General features: G+C 32.2%; 1 protein-coding gene and 1 long non-coding RNA gene across 2 annotated transcripts in view; one reads left to right on the top strand and one right to left on the bottom strand.

The window, feature by feature from the left end:
• Window position 1: 1 nt before the first annotated feature.
• On the bottom strand, window positions 2-27,919 carry LOC123258665. The gene is made up of 3 exons (XR_006508114.1): window positions 27,782-27,919; window positions 511-766; window positions 2-448 (listed from the first exon to the last, which is right to left on the bottom strand). It is a non-coding gene; the product is annotated as an uncharacterized LOC123258665 (long non-coding RNA).
• LOC123258664 (RNA-binding protein MEX3B) overlaps window positions 12,215-27,976 on the top strand; it is a 31,017-nt gene continuing 15,255 nt past the window's right edge. Inside the window, exon 1 of the mRNA XM_044718813.1 lies at window positions 12,215-12,695. Coding sequence (XP_044574748.1) covers window positions 12,392-12,695 — 304 coding nt within the window. The 5' untranslated portion in view covers window positions 12,215-12,391. The remainder of the gene's footprint in view (window positions 12,696-27,976) is intronic.

Genomic DNA, 27,976 nt, shown 5'->3' with positions numbered 1-27,976 from the left:
ATATAACTAATATCGGTAAGAATATTACAATATTATATTTACCTTGAAATTTTCCATGCATAAAATTTGTCACTTCGGCAAAAGTCTCACCATTAATCCTCGATCATCCATCCTCCCTTTATTTCACAGGATACTTTGCAGCATAATTTTGGAAATAAACCCTCGGGTATTGTTCTCGGACACGTTCAATAAATCATTTTAAAAATCCTCGATTGAATTCGGAGCGATCGAAGAAAATAATTTCTAACGTAATACAAGTTAGCTGGCGTAGAAGGGAGGCGACTTTCGAAAGATCATCTGGCACACGACAAGTGTGTTCTTGCAGCTGCCATGCTGGATATGCCGGGTGCCGTTGATGGCGATGCACACACGCCCGTGTCATAATCACCACCGTGGTACGTCAGTTTCGAAAATCTCTGACCTTGAGACGCGTGACTGCTGCTTGCGCCTAAAAGAATATAAGAATAACCATCCACATCTTCAAGTAAAGTTAATACCAAGACTACTTACCTGATATTACTTATTCCTCAATCCGCTGTTTTTTATTTTTATTTTTATTTTTTTTATTCCAGCTCCTCGACTCGTTCGTGCAGAAGCCCACTGCACACTCTCAAGCCAATACCTCATCTCCTCAACTAATTTAACATTCATTATCATTTAATTTGGGGCTTCGTGATGCGTGATGTGTTTTCGTGATCTTTTAAACCGACGTTCGATGTTACAAGATAATTTTGCCAGTACACGGATATTTTTCCTTATCTTCGCTCTAATAAAACCAAAAACGTGAGCCTATTTATTCAATTACCAATTAATTATAATAACAACAACAGTATCAACAGCTTAACCCTCATATTTATTTATTTTACTGAAAACAAATCAATAAATTAAACTTGATAGCCTTTTTAATAGACACGTACCAAATTAAAAAGAGGAATAATAATAAATTTTATAAAGATCCTACCTAAAACATATTTTCTATTGATGTTTTCTGTTAAGCAATAACAGCATTATTTATCGATAATATTGTATGATATAAATATAAATATAAAAGATGTAAAACTAAGTATAAGATCTAATTTAGTAGATGGACGAGGTTTGCAGTCTGTCGAGGATTGTGGAGGTCTGGTATCCTGCAGCTAAGTTTAACGTATCGTGCGGGTGCTCCGGTTCGTACAAAAGCGTAACCCCAGGTAAGCGTCGCTTTCAGGTCTCAGGTAACCAGCATAAGCCAGGTACGCCAGGTGGTACCGTTTCCTTTTTTGTTATTTATCATTTTTTATTTTTTATTTTTTATTTTCACTCTTCCTCTGTCCTCTGTCTCTCACCTTGCCTCGTCGATTCTCTACTTTACTCTGTCTACCAACACCACACAGGTACTACCATCCATTCAAACATCTATAGTACCCTGTATACTTAATATTTTATTTTATATTTAGTTTCTCAGGGATCGAGGACCACGAGGACGAGCTCGATGTAAGATCGACCAGCTGTTTCGGGCCCGTCTTCGTCTGCGTTTAGTTTGTAAAGGACGCCGAGCCCTCATTGTCAACTGAATAGCAGCTAAACTCGCTTTTTTTACTACCTTGCTATTCCCAGTCTCGATTGAAACAGTTTGCTCCAAATAAAATATTAATCTTTCGTCTTCAATCTCAGTTCTGTTTGCCTTCTTGAAAATGGATTAAAACCAGCCAATGGTTGGTCCCAATTAAATATTTTATTTTTAAAACATCAAGACATTATTATTTGTCCTACACGGAGAGAAAAATGTGGAAATCATTCCTATAATTTTAATGAAATATTTTCCTATATCATTTTAGGAGCGATTACTTAAATTTTGGGAAATGTTACTATAAATATGGGAATGGTTCCTATAATTATAGGAACCATTCCTATAATACTATGGTAACCATTTCCACAATATTATAGGAATGATGCCTAATAATATTGGAGTAATTTTTTTCACACAACTTCGGTATTTAATTAATTATTTTTAACTGAATTTATTTTTTTTTTTATTAAATGATTCTTTTTTTTATAATATATAAATTGATAAAAAAGTTGTAAGTAATAATATTTATTATTATTAAATTAATTAGTTGTAGCAGTTGATATTTTTTTAATCTTTAATGGTATATATGTTTGTAAATTAAAATAAAATTAATTAAAAAAAAAAAAATTTCTTAAACAAAATAAAATTTTCAATGGTTTTAAAATTCCAAATTTTCACATATTTTCGCGGCTCAACGTATGTATTGTAAATAAATAATTTGCTTTAAAAATAAAATGAAATTGTAAAAATAAACAATGAATTTCCATATCTATTTTGCTCCTCTAATTGTATAGTGAGAAAATATCCCTTTTATTAGAAAAACTTTAGAACTGCTACAATATTTTTCAATATTATTTAACACAATAATAACTGAGCTGGAATAAACAATTTAAGATTAAGTACACACGTGAATAAAAATTATGAAAAAGAAATTTTTTCACTCTAGTGAAAGGTCAATTTTTATTTACAAAAAAAAAAAATTTATTAGCAAAAAAATATATAATAATTACTTTATATTTTTGAAGTGATTGCTTCATTATTAAGAAAATAAACTTTTTTCTATTATTATTTGCTTCATTCCCATAATATTATAGGACCCATTCCTATTATATATAGGAACTGTTTCTTTAATAGTATAGGAACCATTCCCATAATATACTGGAGCTATTCCATTATTGTATAGGAACGTTTCCAATAAACTATGGGTATGGTTCCCATAATGAGTATAGAATTGATGCCTATAATGATCATTTTATTATAGGAACCATTCCCATAATTTTTGAAAAGGTTCCTATAAATTTCTCTCCGTATACTAAATGAGATATAGGTAAAATATTGACCCAAAATTGCCGTAAATGTGTAATTATTGTTAAATTTTGTATGTCAGTGGAGGTTTTTAAAGAAAAATATTATCGCAGGAAGTGAAATATCGGAGAGTGACATCTGCATAATTCGGGCGATATTTCCGACAACTCATGCCATATGCGTCCTGGCCAGTCGAAAGGTTTTTTCCTTTCCTTTTATTTATCTGTAAGCTGTAATGTTGGGTTAGCTATGTACTGCTTAACTTAAATAGGTATGCGCCCGGTAGGTTTTTCATCACCACACCGGGTGTTGGTAGAAATTTAAAAATGGGAGGAACTGTTACGTCGGTTATCATTTTTTCCCATTTCTCCTACTTGAATCCGAGTCTGTCAATGTACTTTCGGAAAATTAAACATAATTTTTATTAATGGAGTGGCGTAATGTTTGTTATCGATTATGATCGATATGGGGTAAACAGCTGGTGGGTTTTTATTTTTTTTTTAATTTTTCTTGCGCTCAGATCGGGGTTACTAAATATGTATGCATCTGCTAGTATGGATTGTACGCTAACACATAACACTAATACCATTTACATTGTATTGTTATTATTTATTTAATCTGTATAGAATGTTATATTAATGCTATAACGTTTTTGAGTCTCGTAATCGCAGTGGATGGGTGCCGTAATCGAGTGTTGGGGACTTTCTCCTCTCCCTCAATACAACGGACCACCAATTTAGCGTGTACTGGTTACTGTCGAGAGCACGAGCTCTGATGTTTGAAAATGAGAAATGAGAAATATAAAAATAAAATAAGAAATGGTTAATAAAATGAAGAAATAGTTATTGTATGTGGGCCTGTACCGCAGATGTGAACGTATAATGTGTGTGAAAAATTTACACGTCGATGCCTGATGAGATACATCTTGGATTTGTGGCCCACTGCTAACGATAGATATTTCTCTTTTCTCTTGTGTAATTTTTAGAGACCTTGAAAAAACGAAAGCATCAAGAGTCCTTCAATATTTCCGGTGTTTCATTTCTCTGTGGATTTTTACATCCTGTCTATTGTAGATCGATTTTTTTTTTTTAACATTTTATTTTATTTTATTTTATTTATGTATAATAATATAAAAAGAACCCGAACCCAAATCATTAATTATATTTTTTGGTTGGCCATTTCTTGACGGCTTGATTATCAATTCAGGAATTCACCCTTTTTTTCTAATGGATTCTTATATATTTATCAATAAATTTTTATGTAGATATTAACTTTTATCTTGTTTAAAACTGATTACTCGAATCAAAAGCCATTAATTTATGATGAAATACATATTATTAAGACTCGTTTAAATTTTTCGGAGCAGCTTAATAAAATTGTTACGATCAAAAATTATGATTAATGTTTTACAGTCAGTAATTTAGCTCTAAAAAATCAATCATCGAATTGTGTCGTCAAAATTTATCGAATTAAAATAATAAATCGATTTTACATTTATAAATATTAAAGTTAAAATCCTTTGTTGCGTTATTTATCCCGCCGTATACTCGAATGTGAGAGTTTTAAGTTTCGCAAATAACGATAATGATTGCAGAGTAACCGGTTGCCTGGGTTAAAAAATCTGACAGCCGATCCACCGGTCGTTTAATGTTATTTGTTTGCTGGTCACTTAACACTCTATATTCATGTTATATTGTCTACATTAATTAACTTTATCTCGATATCAATCACTCACTCGACAACATTCGTTTAATTCGCCACCAAAATAAAACATCAAACCAAAAAATATGTTAAAATATTTTATCTATTTTAAATTATCAATACAACATATTTGAAGTTTTCCGGAAACTAAAAAAATTCTCTTCTTATTCTACTTTTATTTCAACTTTTCTTTTCTTTCCAAGGGATTGACTAAGATAAATGTTCCTAGTTAAGTCTGGAGGTAGTATCAGCCCCTGCTATAAATCCTTAACTTTTTAAATTTATTATTATCATTATCAATTAGCTCCTTAAGGCTTCTATCAACCACGTGCTATAATAGTATATTACTATTCATAAATATAAATATTATTTACAGTTGAGTAAATTAATAGACAAATAAATTACACAGTTATATTACATGTCGATTGATTTTTTACTCAATGTAAAAATTTATGCAAAAATTCAGGGATGCATTATATTAACAATCTATACCAGTACTACACAAAAAGAAAAATTTCTTGACTGGAAAACAAAATTCTTGGCTCAAGAAAATTTTCGGGTGCCTGAAGGAAGACCGAAGTTGTGTTGACCGAAGTAAAAATTTTTTTTGAAATTCTATTCTTGGTGGAAGTCATTTTTTCTTAATTCAAATTATCATAAATACTTGATACAATAAATTTTTATATTTGATCAAGATTTTTAGATACTATAGGGAAGTAGCGCCACCTACTTTAGCTGAGAAAAAATTTTCTTACCTTGAGAAAATTTTTCTCTTGAATATTTGATATCCATTTTATATTATTTTATCGTGCAATTATACATATTGAATGAAAAAAAATGATTCAAAACAGGAAGATTTTCTTGACTTAAATAAATTTTCTTGGATCAAAATATGTATTTCTTAAAGCAAGAGAATTAATTTTGTTGGAATAAGTGAAATTTCTTGTGTCAAAAAATAGTATATTACACTATTAGGGCAGAAAGTTTGAGATTTATGCACTGCGCGCCTAAATAATTCATTAATTACATAAAGTTGATCCATTTTACACACGTCACTGTCAAACTAAATCTTAGTACAGTACAACCTGGTTATAAGTTACATTGGATGATCTACTCACTCTTACGACAGTTATATCTTTATCTATATATGAAATATTTCATATAAGTAGAAGAAAGAAAGAAATAAATATAACCAAGTTGTATTGTACCATCAATCGTAAATGATCAGCGTAAACAAAACATAGTTAGTAACAAATGACTAATATCAGTCGCGGTAACGATTAGTATATTACATACCTAGGCCAGTAAAATAATAAAAGTCTCAGATCACATGTATTTGTTGGCCGAGGCGAAGCCGAGGTTGACAAACATGTGATCTGAGGCTTTACTTTTTACTGGCCAAGGTATGTATACTATTTTTCTGCTCGACGTAGCCGGAATGTGGCAACTTTGTTTAGCGCAGCGGCCAGAAAGTTGCCACTTTCCGGCCGGAGGGCAGAAAAAGCATTTTATGCTGCCACTGTTATATGTAGCTTTACCAATGCACGAATCTTTAACGTTCTGTCTTGAAATAGGTGCAAAAGATGCGTACTTTCGACCGAGGTATAAAGAAAAAATTTTTTTTCGCTCAAGAAAATAATTAGAAAGAATAGTATATTACACACCTACGGAAGTAAACTAAGAAATGTCTCAGATCACATGCAATTGTCGGCCGAGGCGAAGCCGAGGTTGACAAACATGTGATCTGAGGCTTTCTTATTTACTTCCCGTGGAGTGTATACTATTTTTTTGCTCGACGAAGGCAGAAAGCGGCACTTTCGTTTAGCGTAGCGGGCCGAAAGTTGACGCTTTCTGCCCGTCGAGCAAAAAAAATGTTTTTCTTTATACCTCGGTCGAAAGTACGCATCTTTTGCACCTATTTCGATGCAGAAAATTAAAGATTCGTGCAATGGTAAAGCTACACATTCGCTCTCTATAACAGCGGGAGCATAAAATGCTTTCGTTACCGCGACTGACATTAGTCATTTGTTACTAACTATGTTTTGTTTACGCTGATCATTTACGATTGATGGTACAATACAACTTGGTTATATTTCTTTATTTCTTCTACTTACATGAAATACTTTATGTTTAAATGGAGATATAGATAAAGATATAACTGCCGTAAGAGTGAGTAGATCATCCGATGTAACTTATAACCAGGTTGTACTGTACTAAGATTCAGTTTGACAATGACGTGTGTAAAATGGATCAACTTTATTTAATTAATGAATTATTTAGAAAAATGTACGCAGTAACAACTATTTAATATAATTTTTATTAATTATTGTTAATTTTCAGATAATATGCTCGTTTTTTTTTTTTTTTTTTTTTTTTTTAACCGAGAATAATCTTTACTATGTTTGTTGATTTCAAGAAATTTCAGTTTTATTTAATCTAAAAATTTTTCAAAAAAAATGTTTGTTAATTATTTTTTATTTGATTTTACATTAATTTTTTTGTATTTGATGCCTTCCCCCCCCCCCCCCCCGACCATTAGCACTCGCTTCGCTTGTGCCGCAAATGTCGGGGGCAGGCATCAATTTTTTTTTTGCCCTCCGGGCGGAAAGTGGCAACTTTCGTCCCGCTGCGCTAAACTAAGTTGCCGCTTTCCGCCTTCGTCGGACAAAAAAATAGTATACACTCCTCGGGGAGTAAATAAGAAAGCCTCAGATCACATGTTTGTTGACCTCGGCTTCGCCTCGGCCAACAATTACATGTGATCTGAGACATTTCTTACTTTACTTCCCTAGGTGTGTAATATACTATTTCGATGCAGTACATTAAATATTTTTCTGCCCTCCAGGCGGAAAGTGGCAACTTTCGGCCCGCTGCGCTAAACGAAATTGCCGCTTTCCGCCTCTGTCGGACAGAAAAATAGTATACAAACCTATGGCAGGAAAATAATAAATATCTCAGATCACATATATGTCGACCTCGGCTTCGCCTCGGGCAACATATATGTGTTCTGAGACATTTCTCATTTTCTTGCCACAGGTGTGTAATATACTATTACGTACTTTCGACCGGCTATAAAGAAAAATAGCATACACTACACGGGCAGAAGTTTGAGAGCTCTGAACTGCGCGCCGTGATGCCCTCGGCTACGCCTCGGGCATCATGGCGCGCAGTGCAGAAATCTCAAATTTTCTGCCCTAATAGTGTAATATACTATTCTTGGCTCAAGTGAACCTTTTTTTGTGTAGAGAACAATTGTTTAATTTATAAACGTGACAAATTTTATAATTGAAGGTAAAAGTAAATAGTAGTACCACCCACCCGATTAATGAAATAGAGTAAGAAGAAGCTGATGTAGTTTGCTCTCCGTTGTCTGCACGATTATGATAATAAAGGAGAGGATGAGAATGAGACGAAATGGTTGGTACGTCTATTATCAGACAGCGGGGCTGAAAAATAATGGATGCAGAGAGACAGAGTGAGTAGTTTTGTACATGGGTAAGGCAGGTGCTTGAGGCGAAACCGGCACACGGTACTGACAGCCTTGGATGTATGGCTCGTTCTCCTTGCTGTACTTTACTTTATGGGTTTTACTCATTTTACTCTTATCCTATCCAATACAAAACTTTTCGCTGTACCATTACACTAGACTTTAAGTCGAAAATCTTAAGAGAGTTTCGTACCGATGTATATATACAATACAATAGTGTCGGTCTCTATTACTCATGTATACCTTCTCTATTCTTAAACTACTGTGCGTAGTTGTAGTTGTAGTTTTCTTATTCGAGTAAACTGACGTGGCCATCTTTATACCATTGAAAAATATAGAAATAAATAGAAGTATAGAAGTAAAAGTTAAGATAGATCTAGGTGTACGATGAAAAGCGGTTGTCCATCACTAACAAATACCGTCTTATGAATTCCTAAATACCGAGACCATTTTTCGAGGCATTGATGGGCACTTTGAGCTACGAGGTCTATTATGAATTGCCTGGATTTGCTGAAATTTTTACCTGAGGCTCGAGGGACACTGGCAACACCCAAATGTCCATAGTTCGGAGACTTTAGTTCATAGTCCATACAATTTCATGTTCTGCTTCAATGGAAATTTACAACAAAAAATATTTTATATTCGGGATTTTATTGTTAATAAATTTTTTTTTTTTTTTTTTTTAGTGTACATTTTTATCACCCAAAAAATTATTTTTTGAATAACAACACGTGTTAGATAATTTATAAAAAAACTGTCATTAAAATTCAATTATACTAAGCAATAGATGAACTCTTAATTCCTAGAATTTATTTAAATCGATACTAATGCACACTTGTCTCAGGTAAATTACTATTCCTTTTCTTGTTATTATCAAAATATTCTAGTCTCAAGTACTTATTTACGTCCTAAAATATGTTTCTAGAAACTTCGAATAATATTATTTTCAATTTAAAATGTACTTGTTTGTATTTGTATTAATAAAAATGTAATTTTAAGTTTTTAAAAAGATCTAGCGGATAAATAATCTAAAATTCATCTGACAGATCACTTGGAGCTGAAATTCGGGCGCTCTAAGCGGTCATTGGAAAGGTAATCGTTGAAAATCAACGGCTACGAGGCGAGAGGCGAGTCTAATTATAGCCATGACTGGGAAAAATGAAAAAAAAAGTAAATACAATGGTGTAGATAATTTTAAGACAAGACATAAGACGTTAAACTGTAGCTTAGCAAATTTTAAAAAATTTAATGTTTCTTTCTCTCATTTCTCATCTGTTACTGTGGATGCGGAGAAACTTTTTTACACAAGTGTTGAACGTTTTCGGTGCTGATTATATCTAGTGAAAAGTATCCGGAATTTGGACAGGCAGGTGTTGGGTTAGTTTCAGAAATATATTCAAATGTAAATCGTTAAATTTGTTCTTTAGTAGTTTTTATACTTTTGCGGCAACTAAATAGTTAATATTTGATATTTAAAAAGTAAAAGTTTTCTATTTGCAGATGGAGTACTTGCCAATTTTAAATTCAAAAGTTTTATTTATTGTTTCTAGTATTTACTAATTAGCAAATAACTGAGCAGCAAAACTCTGAAATAAAAAATGAAATTAGAATTTTTCGGTGGTCTATTTAGAGTTTGGGTGAAAAAAAATGATTTTTTGGCTCGAGCTAACAGACTTTAATTGGCGTTCGCAGAACATCATTATCGGAATTTGGTCTGTAAATTATCTGAAGAGCGATCCAATTACCGAAATTCAACGTATAAACTTCAACGCTGTAGATTTTCGGTATAATATAATTTAATAGTCTAGGATAGAATATATCAGCTCGACGTCTTTCAAAGTTATCAAAGAGGTAACTTTATACACATTATTCTATCATTAATTATTTATTGTTAAAAGTATTACTCTTAAACAATCAATCTCTAACAAAACGATCGAGAACTCATAATTAAAATTTACCAAGTATCAATATCAATCATTTATTAATTACTATCATAATGATAATTAACAACCCGATGATAATTATACAATAATGATGTGATTTATTGAACTAAATTCAAATTTAAATTATTTTACATTAAAATGATAATAATGCAAACATGCAGTGGATTTAAATCTCTTTGAAGCTTTAATGATATTTATATATAAATTAACGTGGATATAATTTTGTAATTGATTAATGGAAGAATTTTTCAACTTGATAAAAAATGCACTGATAGAAGGATTTATTTGTATAAAAAAATATTTGTTAATAATTAACTAATCATTTATTAGAGACGACTTTTTAGTATTAAACAAATATTTCTTAGTATTTAATATGATTTGTATTTGTATTTAATAAATCTTTTTAAATACTGAGAAATATTTGTTTAATACTAAAAAGTGGTCTCAAATAAATGATTTGTTAAATATTAACAAATATTTTTAATTATAAACAAATCCTTCTGTGTGTAATTTTTAAAAATAATTATCTCAGCTCTTGAATAAAGTTATTTTTTTTTTTTTCATCAGTAAATAAAACTGTCGAATTTAATATACTTTTATATTACTCTTAAAACTCTCAACAAATAGTAGAGAAGGTAAAAAGCGCGCGAATAAGTAAAAACTAACGTTTTAAGAGTAAGTTAAAAAAATGTAAGGAGTGAATGTGGTATCTGAGATGCGAATGAGCGAGAGAGCCGGGATTAATTTAAAAGGAGAGGATAAAAATGATGCGTAAGAGAGTCGAAAATAAAGAAGAAAATAATGAAGAATAAAATAAGAGCAAAGAGAGGAGAGTAGGTACGAGCACATAGCAGAGAATAATAACAGGAGAAATAAAAATTTAAAAAAAGGCTAAAGGGAGGAAGACGTATGGGGAGCCGTGTGTCGGGGAGTGAGAAGCCGGAAAATAAGAGCGTGCGATGGTTGAGTGAGCAAGGGAGAACACACACATTACCCATTACACATTACACATTACCAAGTTACACATACGAGAGTAAAAGCATAGAGCGGGTGCGCAAGTGTCGACACACGCAATACACCAACAGTGGCTTAGTGTCGGGTGTTTGCCCTGCCGGTGTTGACCGTGTATTGTGTCTTATGTGTGTCGTGTCTATGTTTCGTCGAGCTTTGACTTGCTCGGCTCCTATCCCCTCGGTACATGCTCGGCAGTATAGTACTATACTATACAGAGAGAACATACATAGATGTGTGCTGGCTCTGGATTATATTCGGGCAGGGTTCGCTGTTCGCTGTTCGCTGTTCGCTGCTCGGTGTATAGAAGGAGCGCCAACACCACCAGAGTCAGCCGCCGAGCGTCGATGTGTGGGTAAGGAGTGGGGGCAGGAATACACCGAACACGTGACTGAATCGGACCAATCCCGGGCTCGGAGAACCGGCGTCCGGCACATGGCCGTTACCGGCAGCTTGCCGCAGTCGCAGTTCGTCGCAGTACTCAGTCGCAGTGACACTCGAGAGCGAGAGGGTAGTCGTGAAGCGTCTGTCTGTTTTTTCAACTCTCTAACACGATACACGACATTTAAGACACATTGTTAAGCCGATCTGTTTTTAGTCTCGCGCCAACACTCGGTTGTAATACATTGTTATTACAATTAATAATTATTACCTACTCAATTAGTGACTACTAATAATTTATAACTTATAATTGCATCCAAGTTGAGCATTTATAAATTCCATAATCCTATTAAGATTACAACTAACAGCTACTTGTCTAGAGCACTCATTACAAGTGCTAAATAAATATATTGAGTACACAATTTATTGTAATTATTATTACTACTGAAAATTCACGCGAGTGTGCTAGATAAATTATATAAAAAAAGTGTTTTATTATTTGTATTTATATTTTATTGATTATTCTTTTTACCGAGAAGAATTTATTAAAAAAGTGATCGATCGAAAAAAACAACTTTGTTACTTACATCTTTTTATTTTAAGATCGTGATTGGTCGACTTTTTTACAAGGACAGTTTAACAGCGTTTACCAACTACCAACAGACAAATAAAGAAAAATACAAAGTTTGAATTTTAATTATTTATTTTTGATAATTGTAAACGTCTCGACGTTTTTCAATTTTACCACTCAGTCGTATTCGTGGGAGTTGAGGATTTAAATCCTTTGTGTGAAATTTACTACAACTATTTCTCTCTTCCCGTTATATTAATATATATGATATAAAAGTAAAATAAAAAAAAAAAAGGCTCAATAATCAGACGACAAATTGAAACGTGTCAGTGATTAAAACGTAAAGCGATAATTATTAGATTGATATTGTCGAGTGATAGCAGGTGTGAATAATATATAATATATATATTTAAAGAAAGAGAAGAGAATAAAGGTGAAGCAAGATGCCGACGAGTTTGTTCAACGACATAGACCGCAGCGTCAGCGCCGGAGGTAACTCTCTGGAGGAACAGCGTGCCCTTCAACTAGCCTTTGAGCTCTCGATGCTGAGTCTCGCGGAGGGCACCCAAGGCTGCACGGGCAATGGCAACGCTGGCCCAGGGAACGGAAACAACTCCGACTCAACGGACCTACAGGCGACGCCGTCCAGCGTCTTTGAGGAGGCCAGGTCCAAGAAGAGCCAGAACATGACTGAATGTGTTCCCGTACCCAGCAGCGAGCACGTGGCTGAGATCGTTGGCCGTCAAGGTGAGCACTCATTTTCTTTGTCTAAATACCTTACCGACTATACTTATATACTTTGCTTATTTTTGTCGAGCTGACTCATTTTTTTTTCTGGCGGGAAAAATTTTTCAATGATACTCAAATTGCCAGACATTTCGTCATTTTTTTTTTATCAAATATTTTTATATTCTACATGTTAAAATTTAATTTTCTTGGTCATAATTTATTCATAACAAATTAACAAGTATTTTATATGAAAATAAAGTTAGCCGATATGTAAAAATTTTTTTTATTAAAGAATTATTACAAAAAAATGGAAAAAAAATTTTTTCATTTGTTAAAAACTTCAAAAACTATCAGTGCAATTTAAAAAAAATTTTTTTTAGTAATAATTGAATAAATTAAGCAAGATATAAAAAATAAAAAATGTTGGTTAACTTTATTATTATGTATTTTATTATTTTAGAGTTTATTCAGTGAATAAATTTTTTAGAGAAAATTAGTTTTAAAAATTACACTCATTTTTTTTTTTTGTAATTTCTATAAATACAATTTTTATTTTTTTATAATAATTTATTTGTTAAAAAATTATCAAGTGCACTGAAAAAAAAAATTAACTTGAAATAAGACGAAAAATTCTAAAATTAAGTAAAATTTCTTTAATTCAAGAAAAATTTATTTAGTTCAAGAATTTTTCTACTCTAATCAAGAAGATTAAATTCTTAAAAATTATATACTTGATTCAAAAACAGTTTTTTTCTGTGTGTGTTATAATTTTAATTAAATAAAATTATAACACTAAAATCTGACAATTTTTTGGTTCTATTTTAAAAATAAATTAATACTCAAAAAAAATGGAAGAAAAGTTGTCAGATGCTTTGGATAATTTTTTTAAGGAGTCACTTAAAATATAAATGGCAGCTGTGTGCACTGAAAATGGCGCCAAAATAAAACTGAGCATAAAATTTATAAAAAAACAAATAAAGTTAACTGGAGTTTGTTTTAGAAAGTTGTTTTAAAAATTATTAAAAATGGAGGTTGAATTTATGAAATTGAGTAGGTCATGGCACGCGTGGCCGTAGGTCGTGGCTACAGATGCAGTTTTTTAAAAATAAAATCCTGTAAGTGTTGGATATTTATTATACGCTTAAATATTTATTTATTGAGAATTGGTTTAGATGATTTTTTGTTGTTTGAAGGCAAAAATATAATTGAAGCTGATGAGTTTAGGCTGCGGGCGTTGTCTTGCAAATAAATAGCCGGCCTTCGATCTACTCCTGTCTCAGGTCTCTCGTATGTCGGCGGGTCTTGCTGTAGCGAGCTTAGCGAGAAAATGAGAGAGCTACGTGTTACTTTTTTAAAGAAAAAAGATTGCCTCGCCGATGATGATGATGATAATAATAATAACGAATAACGAAATAAAAAAGGGGGTTAACCTTGAGAGGAAACGGCGAGACTCTTGAGGCCAAATTCTTCGAAACCGACTAAATTCGTGGACACTACTCAGGTCGAACGAAAGAACGAACGAAATCGCGTTCCCAGACTTTTGAATAAACCTGGCACGGCTTGGCCTGAGTTTTGGGACCGGCTTCCTTTGTTTCTGGCTCTTACTCCCTCCTTATCGCCCGCCTATATTTTATATTTCGTTTAATTCCTTATCCTTTTTCAATCCCCAAATTGACATGGGTCCATGAACGATTATTTGTAATTTTTTGTCTATCATTAACCGAAATCCCAGATCCATAATAACAATCATCACTTACACCAACAATAATAATAATCATAAGCGATAGGGATCGCTGTCGTAATTCTCAAGTGATAAATTTTTTTATTTTAATGTAATACAGTTGATTTTATTTGAGGCCTTTTTTCCGCTTTTAAATACTAAAAATCACGCTATGGCACATGTATGTTTTTTTTTTCTTAAAAGTTTCTATGTGAGATTATAAATAGAAACGACCGTAAGCAAGGACAAGTTTTTTCTGCTCCATAAGAACTTGTCTTATCTCTTATTTATTTTATTACAAATTTCATTATTATTATTTTACTTTCAAGTACAATCTGATCTGATATAACTTATTTATAATAATTTTATTGGAGCCAAATTCCGTTGCCATATACCGGAAAACATTTTTAAAATCTACAAATAATTTATTTCTTATTATTTCTCAGTATTGTGCAATAGTATAAAAATTATACACACACTCTCAGTATATTTATATACAACTGATAATTATTTGTGTAGAAAATAATTTCTCGGAAAAGACGACAAAAAAAAAATTACTCCGAAATAAACTGATAGTTTTATTTAATTTTTATTGAGAAAAAATTCCTTGTACATAGAGTCGGACGTGAAATTAAAGATAGAGTAGTTAATAAATAATTCTTGTCATATAAACATATCGGTTAATCGTACGTGTGATATATTGTATTATATCTTGGTTGTAATAAATATGTATAATATGAGAATAGGATGGCTGGGAAGTGATTAAACGGCAAATAGAGAGATAGAGAGATAGTGATAGGGATTATGAGGCGCGGGGGAGGAAAGACAAGAGGAAGCAGAATCGATTACGCGTGCCATTGACCAATCCCGTGTTTCCTCTTGCTCCTCTTCCTCCAAGGGTCTCGCTTCCACACCCAGTTCCTCAGGTGATTCTCTCTCCTTCTTCTTTCTGGTTATTGTTCGCCACCACCGTCTACAACCTTCTTACGTCGTTTCCTTTGATTCAGTGTCCGTTATTGTCACTTTCTCGTACAACCTTTCGAATTATTTTATTCACTATTTTTATTTTATTTCATTTTTAGCTTCTATCTTCCATCCTATCCGTCTAATGCCGAATAGAATACTAATACGGTTTAAGGGAACCAAATAAATTAGTTGTACTGTGTTTGGGCCCATTGTGCTTTGAATATTTTATTTATCTCACAGCTATAACAATATTAAATAATAATAATTATTTTTTGCTTCACCTCCAAACTACATTTTTTTTTATTCACTTAAAATAAAATCGATTATCGGGTCGTGTACTTTACTTTACCACTGAATATTTTAGCTGCGCAAAAAATTGCACAAGAAAAAAGAATAAAATGGAGCAGCGAGGGGCGAGCTCCCAAGAATACATACATATCTATCTATTTATCTTTATCTCGACCTCGAACTCTTCGAAGGACTCTGCACCCAGTGCAATTCCCGTATAAGTTTATAAACTTTCCCAGATGTTATTCCCCTTGCTCGTCTTTGATTTTTCGCCCTACCAGGACTCAAAATTATGGGGTAGCCTCGTGTTATATATATTTTTTTTTTTTTAACTTTTAATTCTTGTACTTTCTATTCTGTTCTATAAAAGAATATAATACAAAAAGAGAGAGAAAAAGAGAAGTGGTAGTTTTCTCATGGAATATCGTGGGTATTGTGTTTCCGGGACGACGAAACTCTCAAAGCCAGAGAACACTCTGTTACGAGGAACCAGTTTGATTTACCTGGATATGAATCATCGTCATGGTCACACGGGCTCGGCATTCATATTACATTATATTATATTATATATATATCGGTTCGCTTTGGCTTCTCATACTTGAAAAATAGCTCGTCACTTTTATTTAGGATCCACTATACATATACTACAGATCCAAGTTTCTCTTATTCATAAATACATAGTATAATAATATCATCGGTGAGCGCTAAACTAATAAACCACCCAGATATCTATAATATATATTATTCATCATTTATAGAGATGATGGTTGTATCAATCACTTAGTCGGCATTAATAAAAAAATTAATTACTTACTCAGTTCTCTTGGCGCAGTATTACTATATATACTACTAGCTCTGCCAGCAGTCCATTTGAATTAACAGGTATTATGTGTTATAGTCATAGTCTAGGGGTTTTATCTTTTATGTATTATGTAACAGCTAATAACTAATTAATTAACAACCCCGATGATTGTATTGACATAATATTGTGTATTTACCGAGTAATGAACCGCATACTCTACTCGTGGTATCGATTATATCTAGATTTTCTCAACTCGCCAAGTAGACCTCGGTATTAAACGCGTCCTTGACCAGTTCACTCTAGTCAAAAAATACACACATCTCAATAAAATTTTCCTGAACTTTATGAAAAATGATTTTCTTAATTCAAATTAAAAAAAATTAATTTTTTAATCAGTAAAGATATTTTTTCGACTTATTGAGTTCAGTGTCCGGAAGATACGAGTACGGACGTCCTTATTTCCTGTGCTGGTCGCCACGTGGTTTCTTATTGTATACGTAGGTGTATGTATAGTGTGTGTTATATTTTATTCATCTTTACGGTATATATATGTTCATACTTAACTTCTCTTGTTACTTTTTACTTTCTATCCCATTTACACGCTCGTACGTCGACATTATTTGCAAGTTAGTTCACTCGTGCAAATGGCGACCGATTTACGTCACGTCGACGTGTAACGCGGTAAATGTCACGGCAAAATGGTAACAAATAACCCAAAGCCTCGGTCCTTTTTTTATCAACCCATCATAATATCAATAAAATAAATAAATGTACAAAAGAATTAAGCACGCTGGTGTTTATTAGTTATTGTAGCAGCAACCAGTTGATACGCGGTTCCATTATGAGGATGTGCCTAGTTGTAGTTGGTTATTTGAATGTATATGTAACAACATTGTTTAACTGGCTACTTGTTCTCGATTTTTCTCCCTCACAACACGAATAATAACTCTAGATTCGTATTTATTAAATATATTCTGTATCGTAATCACGTCTTTCGTCTTTCGTCTCTCGTCTCTGGCTACCGGAAGCTGCGATGAGTGTCTCTGTCGCCAGACGTCTCTTAAAAACTAAACGCGGACCCATACCCGTACAGTTGCTTTTATTTTTTATACTCTAGAGCAAGTATTAAAGATTAAACTTGACGTAAATGCTCACTTAACATTATTTGCATCGAAAGATCCTCACTCTATCGGATCATATCACATAATTTTATTTTATTTTATTCTACTAAGCAGGCGACGATAAAAGAAAAACAAATTTATTAACGTACCCACGAGTTAATATTTCACATCGCTTAAACTCGACTTTATTTTTCTATTTTGCGCTGAGAAAGTTACTGGCAGCGACACATGGCACCGAGATGTGTTAGTTTATTCTCTTGAGTTGTTCTTGAGCATCCCTCGGATTTTTCTCTCCATCTCTCTTTAAATTAAACTCTGTTATATTTATATTTTTGGTCCTCTGTACAGCTCTCGGAAGAATAAACGAAAAATAATGAATGAGAGAGTACGAGTCTCTTTGTTTATTATTATTATTATTGTTGTTATTATTATTATTTAGACAATACACCGAGTAATAAAGTGGTGAATTTCTCCTCCGTGTGCTCATCTAACCCTTTTCGGAGCAACCACACCAAAATAACTTGATAAAACTCTCGGGCATATGTTCTCACGAAATTTATAAATAATTCGACTTTATTGTACTTTTTGCTTTTTGCCGATACACTTTGTTACTGCAATAACACTTTTTGTACGATAACCGCAAGGCTAACCGCAGCAAATTAAAAATTTTCAAGGAAGAAGGAGGAGTTACTTACCTTTGTACTTTACTTACATACGCACTTGCTATTACATTTAATATAATACAATATAATATTTTTTTTTACGAGTATTTTCTTTAAATATTCCAAAGTTTCGTGATATTTTTTTCTTACTCGATTCTGAGTTTCTATGCCGAGCATCACAAAAGAAAAGACGGTTATTCATGCCTTTTTATGCACTTTACAAAAACTCTTTATAAATATGGAGCACCGACTTTTATTACAAAGGCTTGGTATTATAAATATAAAAATGAAAAAATATATTTATATATATAGTAGAGTGAATTTATATTTATTATTTGTGTTGAACAATTAGAAAAAAAAATTATGCGTGTTGTATGAAGTTACTACGTATTACGTAAAAATATTTGCGCAATACCGAGTAGATAAGCTATCAATGGTGGTCAGAGTATCTAGAGCCGGTTAGTCTGGCAACCACCGGAAGTTTTTCCGTTTGCACATTCCACACGCAGCTGTACTCAATTTTTATTAAAATTATAATTATAATTTTCTTTTATCAGAAGTTTTAAAATTATTTTAGAGAAATTTTGACGTATCTGGAGCATTGGAATTTAAACGGAAGGAAGCTCCGAGTCTCACGTAGAGTACTTGGAGGGTTTTGCAGAGTTTGAGTTATGTTTTAGTACGTATACCAAAGTGTGTGCCAGTGGTTGGCGCCTTTTGTTGGCCTCAGTTCGCAGCTGCCGTCGTCGATGATATTCCAGGGGGCCTTTCCGTTCACATGCTCTCGGAACTCGATCGACCCTCAACTTTACAACACATACATTTATAATAATAATAATAATAATAATAATAATGATAATACCAGAAAACATTTCTTGTCGTTGGTCTTTCGTCTCTTTCTTTTCCTTTCTCTCAGCTCTTCGCCACTTAAGTTATTTCTTACATTACACTGCGTTACATTAAATATAAATCGGCGTACACGCGACTGTAATCCTCTTGAGTGTCAGTACGAGTATGAAAATCACGCGTTAGGATAAAGTGTTCAAAATATTCGCGAAAACCACAATTGCCCTTTAAACCGTTACAATACTAATTTTACAGCAGATGTTCTCAATTTTTTTTTTTTTTTTTTTTTTTTTTTTTTTTTTTAATAAAAATATAATTTTTCTATTGCATCATTTTTAATAATTCTGAGAAATCTATTCAATTTTCGACATTACGGTCGTTTTTATTTCTCCAAGTTTATAAATTGAGTTGAAAAAAAGAATTTACAAGTCGACACTAGACATTTGTAGCTCGTTCAAAACGATTAAATTTAGTATTTAGTATTTGTTGACCTGACCGCGTCCTCCAATGAGAATTTTAAATAAAAACGGATACACTTAAAAAAGAAAAAAAAAAAACTACAAACGCAAACTTGATTTATTATTCTGTTCTCAGATGATCATGACTTTTAAATAATTATAATTTATTCAGTTTACTTAACTTTATTCAAATTATTTAAAAAATATAATATAAAATAGCCGGACTAAGAGGAAAACGGACGTAGATGATTGAATCGCGGCATGTATTTCTATCCGCAAGGGAATAAAGCGATACTAAATCGACGTGGAGACCTCGTGGTATCCTTGAATCGATTAAAATGACCGTGTTTCACAAAGTTTTTTTTATTCTTATTCCCAAAACTATTTTCCATAGTAAATAATAAAAAAAAAAAGTACTATCAATATTAATTTATCTATTAATTTAATTATTAGTGACTCACTTATCATGACACGATTACACGTCAGAGCTTGGCTAACTGAAATAAAATAAAACCCGATAATTATCGAGTCCTACATACAGTAGGTAATAACAATAATAATAATAATAATAATAATAATATATAATTTAGCAAAAATACTTTCTTAGTTGATAACCGGGCATTAAAATCGGAAGTGGAAGCGAATACATACGAAGACAGCCTTTGTTTGTGGACGTTGCACTTCGACTTTGGCTTCATGCATCAGGTATTCAATAACAGGGCTTTATTTTCCGGTTAAACAAAGAAAACCCGTGTGCATATAACCCGGATTAAATTCACTGAAAATATTTTTTAAAAATAAATCTCTGACCAATATCCGGGAACAAATTTTATTTTTTTTATTTTTATCAAATATCAGATTCGACAGGAAGCGGTTTCTTTGTGCGTCCACCCACAATTGACCTGGCTCAAAAAATTTAAAAAACCGTAAAATATATAAATTTTTCCTCCCGAACAATGACACATTATATGTAAAGTGCCATTGAATCTTTATCTTAATATATAAATTTAAATAAAACTGACAATGAATGAGATCAAAGATTGCTGACATTCACAACTAAAAAAAAAAAACTTACTTGTAAAAACATTAATTACATAAATCGATTGAAGGCAATAAACAAATAAAATAAGCGCTAAACGCATACGAGCTTGTAACTCTTATGACTGCGTCGCGGTCGGCTATGCGTGTCCTAGGTCAAGACTCAGCTCGTCGACACTTACTGTCAATGCCCGTCTTTATAATTCTATTCTTATTATTCTCTTTTTACACTCGACTCTTACATTAATACTCGCGATTATTTTTCGCGGTACTAGTTTGTATTACAAGATATATATTTAATAATTTAATTTAATTATTATCCAGTACAAGTAAGATACTAATTTAGTAATTTATAACTTTTGCTAAAAAAAATAAAACGAACAATTATTAATTGAGTCGGAACAATGGCCCGAACAAAAAGAGTAAAAAACACCTGCCGATGCCGGTTTAAACAAAATAAACCGTTTACAATCTCTCGGTTATTTTTCCCATCAGAAACCAGCTGCCTCGTCATCTTCAAGCAGAATACATACTCTTTCTCTTTCTTCCTCTTACTCTGTTATTCTAAGCGCCGTTTTTTCGCTCGTTCACTCTCGATCTCGACGGCAAGTAAAAGTAAACGGTGTGTAAGGTGTATCAATGTGTAGTGTGGATCGTTTACTACTCGTATCGCTCCCGCTTAGCCAACAACCCGCTACACTACAGCAAGATGTTGATGACCGTCGCGGTTGCTGTAACACTAATACAAACACATCCCGGCTTGATTTATTTTTTTTATTTCATTTAAAAACCCGGTAATTAATCTTCACCTTGAATCATTTTGATTATTATTATCATATGCAAATCAATATCACTCGCACACGTGTATTCTATGTTTGAGAAGTAGTAGTAATAATTATTATTATTTTTGTTTCGTCTACGTACATTCCATTATTTAAAGTTTACTCGAGTACCGGATACGATGCGCGAGTAAATCGGCTGTTTGATAGAAATTTAATTAATGGCCATTTAATTAATTTTATTGATTGACGGTACACGTACGCGTATACACATTATTATTATTATTATTGAGTAACCAGCAAATAACGAAATTTCATTATTAATTTACTGCGTACGCTTAATAATAATTATTGTCAGTAAAAATTTGTCTTAGAACTGGTTAAACAATTTTCTACACTGATAGAAGGATTTCTTAGCATTTAAAAAATATTTCTTAGTATTTAAGAAATATTTCTTTGTATTTAAGAAATATTTCTTAGTATTTATATTTCTTAATATTTAAGAAATATTTCTTTGTATTTAAGAAATATTTTTTAAATATTAAAAAATGATGTTTAAGAAATGATTTCTTAAATACAAAGAAATCTTTTTAAATAGTAAGAAATCCTTCTATCAGTGTAAAATTTAATATCAAGTGCGTTAATTGAATTTAAAATTGAAATTTTAAAATATATAAATATCAGAGAGTTGAATTGTTGAGCAAAGGTAGTTATTTAACAATGTTGGTACACGGTTTAAAAGACGATGCAAATTGGCGATCGTGACACTGACCCACTTCCGTCTCGGTCTCAGCACTCGCGACAGGACTTTTGAGAAAATAACCGAGAGGTTAAAATTATTTATTTATTTTTTAAATTTTTAATTTGTCAATTTTTAATGTCATATTTTATTTAATATATTATTTTTATGCAATTCACCAGACGGCCTCGCAATTATAATAATAAATTATTTTTTCGCTATTGTTACAAGGGCATTTTTATTTAAATTATTATTTTTTACTCCCGCGTCTTGTACAGTGAAAGAATATTGATACTAAAATAATAATATGTAATCTCATTGTCAGTAGTAGTCTTCTAACATATATTAAAGATTAAACATTAAGCATTACACATGAGTATGGAGTAAGTCGTTACCATTACGTGTTCTACATCGGAGGTTTCGATTGGTCACTTGTAATCGTAATCAGTAATTATATTACATACATTACTACATTAGTAATTTATAAATATACACGTAACAACGTATAGAGTAAAGTAGAGGTTTTAACGACCTGAAATTGTTTTACTAGTTAAATAAAGTAGAACGTATTATCAAAATTATTTAACGATGCTCAATCGTCTTGAGTTTTAAAAAAAATTTTTTATTTTTTCATTTTGTTTTAAACTACCGGGAAAATAATGCAGTTGTATTAAATAAATTACCGAGCGTAACTCAAGTCTCAAGTTGAGCTGAGAGACCAATGAAAATAATGTACTGAAATATAAAGTAAAAGGGAGAATAATTGAATTTAATAACCGGTGGAATAACAACAAGAACAAGAAGAACCTCGACAACAGCTAACTAATTTTACAAGACAATTATAAAAACTAATTTCACAATTGACGTTCCACGTTCTATACCACGCACCACGTTCCAAGGACAAGGGTGAGGATCGTCACGCCTATTTCCTCCTATCTGATTCTGATTCGGATTATATCAGTTTATTTTATTTAAATTCTATATTATAACTTATTATTTATAGAGCAGAGGAGTCACGTGGTAATTTATCATCGAGTTATAAAGTTACACGGAAAAAAAAATTTCGTTCTGGTAACCTAACTGTAGAGTTACCACAACTATACACAGTTTACTATTCGTTGTAGAGTTACAGTAACACAATGTTATTTAGTTCTTATAACTCAATGTTGTTGAGCTCTCAGAGCTCTACGGGATTGTTCTCAGAGCCAAATGGTATAGTTGGGAGCGCTCTACGTTGCGCAGTAGTGGATTGCGCTGATATATTTAATAACCTTCTAAAATGACAAACAGAATCATTTTGTTACTCATCCATATTATTAAAAATATATGAGGACAATTAAGTTTCTAGTTTATTTATTTTAGGAAATAGGTTTTTTTTTTTTTTTTTTTTTTTTTGTTAAGGTAGTTGTAGAGTGATAGGCATTTCAACAGAAAATTATGAAATTTTTTTTATTGAAAGATAAATATATTAATAATTCACTACTAAAATTTCAGATCAATTGACCGCACCGTTTTTGAGTAATTAATTTTCGAAATTGCATCTTTTACACGTAGAGGTATAGAGATATGGTAAAGTTAGTATGAAATCTTCCGTACCACTCAAGTGGGCCAAATATTTCATACTAACTTTACCATCTCTCTATACCTCTACGTGTAAAAGATGCAATTTCGAAAATTAATTACTCAAAAACGGTGCGGTCAATTGATCTAAAATTTTGGTAGTGAATTATTAATATATTTATCTTTCAATAAAAAAAATTTCATAATTTTCTGTTGAAATGCCTATCACGCTACAACTACCTTAAATTGAATTTCGTTAGAACAGTTTTGTACTTATGGTTTTTCAAGGTTCATTTGTAGTGACTGTTAATTTAATTTATTAGTTGAATATATTGTGATATTAAGTAATAAGTTATCGGAATACATTAAAAAGACCCCATTTAACAAAATAAAATTTGTTTTCGTTTATTTATATTTTCTTGTGCATATACGGTAGTGATTTTATGTCCAATATTTATTGATATAATTAAGAAAATAAGATAATTTTGTGACGACCATATTTTTATTTTACAAATAATTTTTATTTTTAATATAAATTCTATTATTATTTTATTTCTATTATAATACTATTTTTATTTGTCATATACAATTATTGTTGGCAATATAAATTCGTTCTGCCGCATTTATTTATTAAATTATCAATGCTAAATCATAAAAAAAATTATTAAGCAGACTGCCAAAAATTTTTTTTTGCCCTCCGGGCGGAAAGTGGCAACTTTCGTCCCGCTGCGCTAAACTAAGTTGCCGCTTTCCGCCTTCGTCGGACAAAAAAATAGTATACACTCCTCGGGAAGTAAATAAGAAAGCCTCAGATCACATGTTTGTTGACCTCGGCTTCGCCTCGGCCAACAATTGCATGTGATCTGAGACATTTCTTACTTTACTTCCCTAGGTGTGTAATATACTATTATAGTCTCAGAACGATCCTGTAGAGTTGTGAGAGGTAAATAACGTTTAGCTCTCAGAGCTCAATGATGTAGAGTTGCAGGAGCCAAACGGTATTGCTACCATAAGAATACGTTAACCTACTGGAACTTTTTACAACTAACTAACTACAGTCAACGCTCTCTGTATTTGACTCGCCCGTACAGGACCATTCTCTGTATTTGACTCGTCCTTGTCCATAAGAGCTGTGTAAAATCGTCAAATACAGAGGAAGAATGTGGTCAAATACAGAGAGCGCACGGAAAAAAGTAAACTGTAATATTCACTCGGATTCCGGTTAATTTTTATAGTTTCAAACAGTAAAGCGGACATCGGGGTGGCAAAAATATAAATATTACAGAACTTAATGTAGTAAGTATAAAAGCCACAATTTATAATTTAATATCGAAAATAAGTGATTAGTAGCTGTCACTATAGTAAATAACGACTCTTTCATCTTTAAAAATTACAGTTTCAAACAGTAAAAATTGCCATTTCAATATATAGTCCATATTATGAGGAGAAGGGGAACTCAGATGAAAGAGAAGGGGGTCTCACTCTGGGAGAATTTAACATTTCAAACAGTAAAAATTATACTTTTAAAATATACATTTTACCAGTCCAAGCAAGTCAATAATTGCAGTTTGATTTTTAGCGTTGCGTTTAAAATTTACCATTTTACTTTGTAAATTTTGACGTTGCTTGTATTAGAAATTTACTAACTTTATTTTATACTTTTTACATATCATAAGATCATTTTTTAGGTACGAAATGTTAAATATCAAAGTCTGAATTCTTAATTATTATACTTTAACATTGTAGACATTTACATAGCGAATATTACTATTTGAAATAGTATTTTCTTCCATGTAAAGAGTAAATTGTAACGTTTAAATGGTAAATATTATATAGTGAATAGTAAAATCACGATTTTACTGTTTGAAATGGTAATTTTTAGCAGTTGATCATTACTTATTATATATCGACTGTTATTTATTACAGTTTACTTTTTTCCGTGCGGTCAAATACAGAGAGGTCCAATACAGAGAGCGTTGACTGTACTATAGAGTTCCTATAGCAAAATTTTTTTCTCCGTGTAGTAATCAGCTGATCAATGAAGTGATTAACTTGGAGATGAGATTTAGTTGTGCATTATTATCAATCTATCAGTCAGGTGATGATTATAAATAGACGGGGTAATAACTGTAACGTTAATAGAATAGAGTGGAGTGATGTCGGTAAATGACACGTGGGTTGCCAGTGGGTATTGGTACGTAAACTTGGATATTGCGGTGTAGACAAATACCAGTGGCTCTCCGTCTCTTGGTCTCTATAGAGATATACCTCAACCTCAATTTCTGCCGCTATTCGGATTATTGGGATCGAGTCTGTGAATTTGATCTGTCTGAGCATAGCGGGAGAAAATCGAGAGGTCGGGGGACGGATATTTTATAAAATAAGAGCAGTATAGTTTGTAGTTAGTAGTTTGCTCGCCTTGAGACAAAGCAAAATATAAGGACTAAACCAGCTAGCAGAGTCTCTGGCCTCATCATTTTTCGGTCCTCCTCCAGCCCTCTGCCTTGCTCGGCTCGAATCCCAATCTCCTCAGTCCTCACTCTCGAGTAGTCTCAGTTCCTAAGTCTCAGCTCCCGCCGATGCTCTCTATTATTAACGTTTTTTTGTTATTTATTTGTGTCTGCGTCTTTGGTGGGTTCTAGGGCGATCCTTTTTTCGTCCTTTTCACTTTGCCATTTTTTTATCCCCGAATCTTTCTCTACTCGGTCTTTCACCGTCTATACACTCAGACATTTATAGGTAGAGAGACTCAGGCGTTTACTTTTTTTCTTTTTCTCATTTTTTTTTTGCTGCGTGAGGGAGTCGACGTCCTTCCAAATCACCAGCGGGCTTTGCATCTTCCGACAGGTGCACACCGTACACCATTTACAATTCAGCGTGGGAGAAAATCCGTTTTTATTTTTTCTTTTTTAACAATAAACAATATTACTTTGGTTTTGTTTTTTAATTCGGTAATTACTAATATAATATAATAATAAAAATTAAATTAAAGTACTCTAGAATTAAAACTATATTCAACACGCAACAAAAGTTCATGGGCAAAAGTATGGATTGAAATAATTTATATTTGTAACAAGACGAAAAATAAAAAATAAAACGGAGAAAGTTTTTAAGAATCGACAGTTGAGTGTATTATATGAGTGGTTGTGTATAAATTACTCTGCGATATATCCGAACTCATTTTGGGCCAGAGAAATCGACCATAGTGGTAATTCCCCCGCTCATTATTATTATTATCATCATTACAAACATCAAATTGTCCGAAAATAATAAACTTTTTTAAAAATTCTATTATTATTTTTGACGAAATATTAAAGATATCAAAAAATGATAGGCGACTTTTTTTTTTAGGAAATTGAATACTTTACAAAAAAGGTCTTCATTAAATTTTCCTTTTCTTTGATTTTTCAGCTAGAATATTGATTTAAAAAAGAATGAAAAAAATTTATTACTACACAGAAAAAAAAATTTACTTGAATCAAGTAAATAATTTTGAAGAACTGAATCTTCTTGATTTGAGCATAAAAATTCTTGAACTTATAAATTTTTCTTGATTTAAGGAAATTTTACTTGATTCAAGACAATGAAATTCTTTAAAATTATTTTCTTGGTTCATGAACTTTTCTCTCGAATCAAGTTAATTTTTTTTTCAGTGTATATTAAGCGACAGACGTAAAATCGAGCTGTCAGCGCAGGATCAAATAATGAAATCGCGACTAGATCTTTATACTAGAATGTATTGTATTAAATTTAGTGGATTATAAGCACAAAGACGTACTTTTAGTATTTTCTGGAGTATCAGATCGAGGATTGGAGAAATAAATCTAAAAGGTAAAGTGTCTGAGGCTCCCAAAACTGTTGAAGCTAGTAGACCTGAAATACCTCTAAAATGAGCTGTGTTCTTTAGCTCTGTTGGTTTTCTTGTATCGGTACGAGGAGCAACAGGCATACCTGGCAAAGCTTCCATTCCATTTCTCATATTGTATTATAAAATAAAATGTTAAATAAAAATTAGTAGTAGTTTAAGCAGAAAACTACCTGAGTAGAGAAGAGCGACCGAATTTCGCAAAGAAAGACGTTCCAGCCACGCTGGCATTAAGTTACAACTATAATTTATTGCCTTACCTTTATACTTATTCTCGTCGGCTTGCAGACTCGGGCACTCCACATAATATTCACCTTGTCCGTAACTTTCAACAGCCGTCTCTGGAATAATCTAATAAATTTCAATAATTAATAAATACATTTTAGTAACTCTTACTGATACTGCTGATTAAAATAATATTTTAGCAGACCATATCGAGTGAAATAAAAGCTTAT

Source organism: Cotesia glomerata, linkage group LG2 (genome assembly GCF_020080835.1).
Source record: "Cotesia glomerata isolate CgM1 linkage group LG2, MPM_Cglom_v2.3, whole genome shotgun sequence".
NCBI classification, from domain to species: domain Eukaryota; kingdom Metazoa; phylum Arthropoda; class Insecta; order Hymenoptera; family Braconidae; genus Cotesia; species Cotesia glomerata.
The sequence above is the reverse complement of the archived record's forward strand: the minus strand, read 5'-3'. Positions and strand labels throughout refer to the sequence as shown.